The following is a 3,828-nucleotide window of genomic DNA, read 5'->3' as shown; positions in this document are numbered from 1 at the left end:
CTCCACTGGGCTCCCATTACACTTATCACACTGAGCATTAGTTGTAGATTTATTGTCTACCTGGTCCACAAGACCTTGACCTCCTTAAGGGCAAGAACCAGATTTTATTCACTTTGCCATGATGTCTGGTGCTGTCTAAATGTATCTGTTGAAATCAAAGCTCTTAGGCTAGCGTCCGGCATATAAAACACCTTGAACAACGAGTTCCCTTAAGAAGAGACATTGCTATAAAGAATCATGACTCGTGTATTCATTCTAAGAACCAATGCAATGTTTCCTTGTCCTGGAACACCCAGAAACGGCTCCTAGTCATCCATCAGGAATATACTTACTGAAGCCAAATTGGGAGCTTAAAAAAAGTACAAAGCCATAAATCGCTCTTTCTGGCAATGGCGACGGTGAATTTTCCACCATTTTTTCCCTGTGGCTTTAGACAATCTGTGGAAAAGAAACAACAATTCGTCAATGATTTACATCCCCTCACCACTGGTCTATTATAACCTCATCCCTTTGCTATGGGCAGAACCCCCACAGGGGTTTATTTCAGCGGAAACCACTGCAAACTGCCATCCTGCGCACACCCCACCCCACGCCCGCGTGCACGCGCTCACACCTGCTGGGGAGGGCACGAACAGGCGAGGCACAAATGCCGCTCCAGCCCCGCAAGCTTCGCCTGCGTGGGGGAAGGGGAGGGAAGAACAGAGAGTGAGGCCGGCGAGGCGCCGACCTAGACGCGGGGCTTTCACGCCGCGGGCGCGCGGTCCCCCCAGGTCTGGGCCCTGCCCTCTCTTGGGGCTTCTCATTCGTTCAAAGGCTGGGTGGGGTTTGCCCTCGACCAGGAGCCCTTCATGCGCCCACCCGGGCTCCTTTCCCAAACTCGGCCACCTCAGCGCTGAGTCCTCTGCGCAACCGCCGACTAAGGAACTGCAGACGAGCGAGCAAGGAAAAGTGGAAAACAGCGACAACGTTCCCCCTCCCCGCCCCCGCCCAGGCGCACGCATACACCACGACCCTCGCAACGAGCGCGCGGAGGAAGGACACAAGGGCGGGGCAGGCCGGCTAGCTCTGCTCGCGGCCGCGGAGGGAGGGGGCGGGCCGGCCGACTGCGCATGTGTGTTTCTATCCCACGTGACAAATCCGCCTACCGCCCCCGCCCGGCTGACGTGGAGGTTTCGCAGCTGCGGCTGCCGCGGCGCTGCTGCCCGCGTCCGAGGTTCGCGGACTGCGGGCCCCGGTAAGTGCACCCCTGGTGCGCGGCAGGTCATTTTGTCCCGCTGCAGCGGAGACTCCTGGGGAGAGGGGGCCTTGTCCTCCACAGCCCCTGCATGGGTGTGGGCTCGTTGCCCGGTGTTCCTTGCTGTGGTGACCGCTGTGTGTCTGCGTGGGCCGGGGAGCCCTCACGGGGTGTGTCTCCTTTGCCTGGTGACCCCTTTCTGCAAGCAGGTGCCCTTCTGGGTGTCTGCGCGAGGGTGGGAGTGTTCTTTTTGTGTGCACATCCCCCTGCTGTCCGCGCGCGCCTCGTCTCCGTTTGTAGGTGACACCACTGTTGCATGAGGTGGCCCCCTAGCCAGCGCGTGGGCACGCCCCCGTGCGTCTCCTCCGGACTGTCTGTGTGGACACCCCCTCCTTTCCTGGCCTCTGTGGGTGGCCCCTCTTTGTGTCATTGTACCTTTCCGGGGGTGCGCGTCCCCCCGTGCGCGTGGCCGCGCCTTCTGCGTCGCGACCCGCCCCCCCCCGGAGCGACCTCAGCCCGAGTGTGCGCCGCGCGTGTGCGAGTTTTCGTTTGCGAAGGTTTGGGAATGTTCGTGCACGCGCGTCCTCTGTGTGTACGCGAAGTAGTCCGCCACTTGTTTTTGTAAGAACTGGTAGCTGAGTGCTGCCCTCGCCCCTCCCCCAAGGAATGGACCAGGGGAAGGAGTCTCCCCGCACCCCCACCCCCAAGACTAACCGGGAGGACCGGAGTGGTTCGGACCAGCGGCTCCGTAGTGTTTGCAGAGTTTAGTGTGGCCTGTCGAGCCAGCTTCTCCCTGGAATAGAATGGGGGTGGGGGTGGGGGAGCAGAACCCAGCAAGGCATGGGTGAATTTGGGCTAGTACCACTGCGGCGGGCGTTTCCAGAGGAGCCCTAGTCACTAAAAGTTCTTCAAATTGTAAACCCCTCCCACAATCCAGGCCTGCGTCAACAGGGCAAATACCTTGTAGCCAACCCTGAGCGTTCTTGACAACAGCTAGCGGTTTACTTAGGGCTTTATGGCGTTCGCATAAATCATCTCTCGTGGTTCTGCCCAACATCCTGGAGAGGGAAGCAAAGTAGAAATCTGATAAATTTTACTCCTCCCTTGGGCGCAGTGTCCTCACAATTGCTCTGGTTAGGTTTTTTGCCTTGGTTAGGACATTTTTGATTGCAAGGGATTTGCGTTTTATCTTAAGGAAAACGGAGTTCATTGTAAGAATACACAAGGACAGAAAAGTTAAGCCCATCAGCGACTGAACTGCTTACTCTTGCTCAAGGGCTGTGTGCTCTGCGCTCAAGAGCTGCGTTTTGGTGTCTTTTTCTCTCCATCTGCTCCATTTTCTTACTCTTGGCTAATTTTTCTTTTTAATTTCTGGACTATTTCACACGTAAAATACAGAGGGGGAATCTAACCACAATCTATGATTCAGATTTTACAGATGGCAAATATTTTGCCAGATTTACTTCAGATCTTTTGTTTTTAAAGAAATGAAATGTTGCACATATTGGGGTGCTTCCCATTCCTCCCTCTCCTTTCCTGGAGATAGCCACTGTGTTCAGGTTTGTGTTTATGATTCCCTTGCATATTTTGTTCTTTGATCACAGTGAATCCATAAACAGTATATAATGGTGTGTGTTTTTAAACTTTACATAGTGGTACTAAACTACATGTACCTTTTTTGCAACTTGCTGTTTTTGCTCTGCATCACATTTTGAGATTTATGTATGAATAAATCGGATAATTGTGTTGTCTCTTGCTCATTCATTTAAATTGCTGGTATAGAATTCCATTGTATGACTGTACCATAATTTATTTATGCATTTACCTATTGATGGACTTTCATGTTGTTTCCCAGCTTTTTACTCTTAGAACACTCCTGCAATAAATAAACATTTTTGCGCCTACCTGTCTGCTTGTACACACGTTTGAAAGTTTCTCTGGGAAATACACCTAGTAGTAGATTTGCTTGATAGTAAGATATGTGGATATTACAGAGCTCTCCAAGTGGTTGTACCAATTTTCACTCTCACTTGTATTGAGTGAGAACACCCATCTCCTTACATTCTTGCTAACACTTTTATGCTCCCAGACTTCTACATTTTTGCTTTCTCTGTAACTTTAGCTTGTTGCTTGGAGCCACACTGTCTTCTTCCCTAGTCCTGTCTGTCTGTCTGCTGGTTCATCTCCCACAGCTAACTGGCTCAGTTTTTATCTCATTTGATCCTCACAAGGTTAATAAACATCATGTACCTAGTGTGTATCAGTTCCTATGGTTGATGTAAAGATAGTAATTTCTATGGTATAGGTACCTTTCTAGTGTCCAGTGAGGTGATTTAATTAAAAATTTTTAATATGATGAATGGCTTATCTTAATCTTTTCTTTTATTTTAATGTAATATTTGATACATACAAGATATATGTAACTGTATGTAAAGCAATAAAATGAGACTACCACTCAGCCCACAAATTGAAATTACCAGTATTGCACATACTCACCTCCAGAGGTGACTACTATCCTGAATTTTGTGTTATTAACATGTCTTTTCAAAAATAATTTTATCAGATAATGTGTATATCCTTCAGCAATGTATTGT

General features: G+C 50.0%; 2 protein-coding genes across 3 annotated transcripts in view; one reads left to right on the top strand and one right to left on the bottom strand.

Annotated features, from left to right (window-relative positions):
• PIGP (phosphatidylinositol glycan anchor biosynthesis class P) overlaps positions 1-2,291 on the bottom strand; it is an 11,574-nt gene extending 9,283 nt beyond the window's left edge. The window contains exons 1-3 of the mRNA XM_023724427.1: positions 1,949-2,291; positions 614-673; positions 333-438 (exon numbers count right to left, since the gene is read on the bottom strand). Of these exons, the coding sequence (XP_023580195.1) occupies positions 333-438; positions 614-673; positions 1,949-2,291 (509 nt within the window). The remainder of the gene's footprint in view (positions 1-332; positions 439-613; positions 674-1,948) is intronic.
• LOC111819015 (E3 ubiquitin-protein ligase TTC3-like) overlaps positions 1,156-3,828 on the top strand; it is a 29,013-nt gene continuing 26,340 nt past the window's right edge. For both annotated transcript variants that reach the window (XM_023724419.1, XM_023724420.1), the window contains exon 1: positions 1,156-1,234. The gene's annotated coding sequence lies outside the window, so the exon portion shown is untranslated. The remainder of the gene's footprint in view (positions 1,235-3,828) is intronic.

The sequence above is a fragment of the Trichechus manatus genome, unplaced genomic scaffold (genome assembly GCF_000243295.1).
Source record: "Trichechus manatus latirostris isolate Lorelei unplaced genomic scaffold, TriManLat1.0 scaffold00245, whole genome shotgun sequence".
Taxonomy (NCBI): Eukaryota; Metazoa; Chordata; class Mammalia; order Sirenia; family Trichechidae; genus Trichechus; species Trichechus manatus.
The sequence above is the reverse complement of the archived record's forward strand: the minus strand, read 5'-3'. Positions and strand labels throughout refer to the sequence as shown.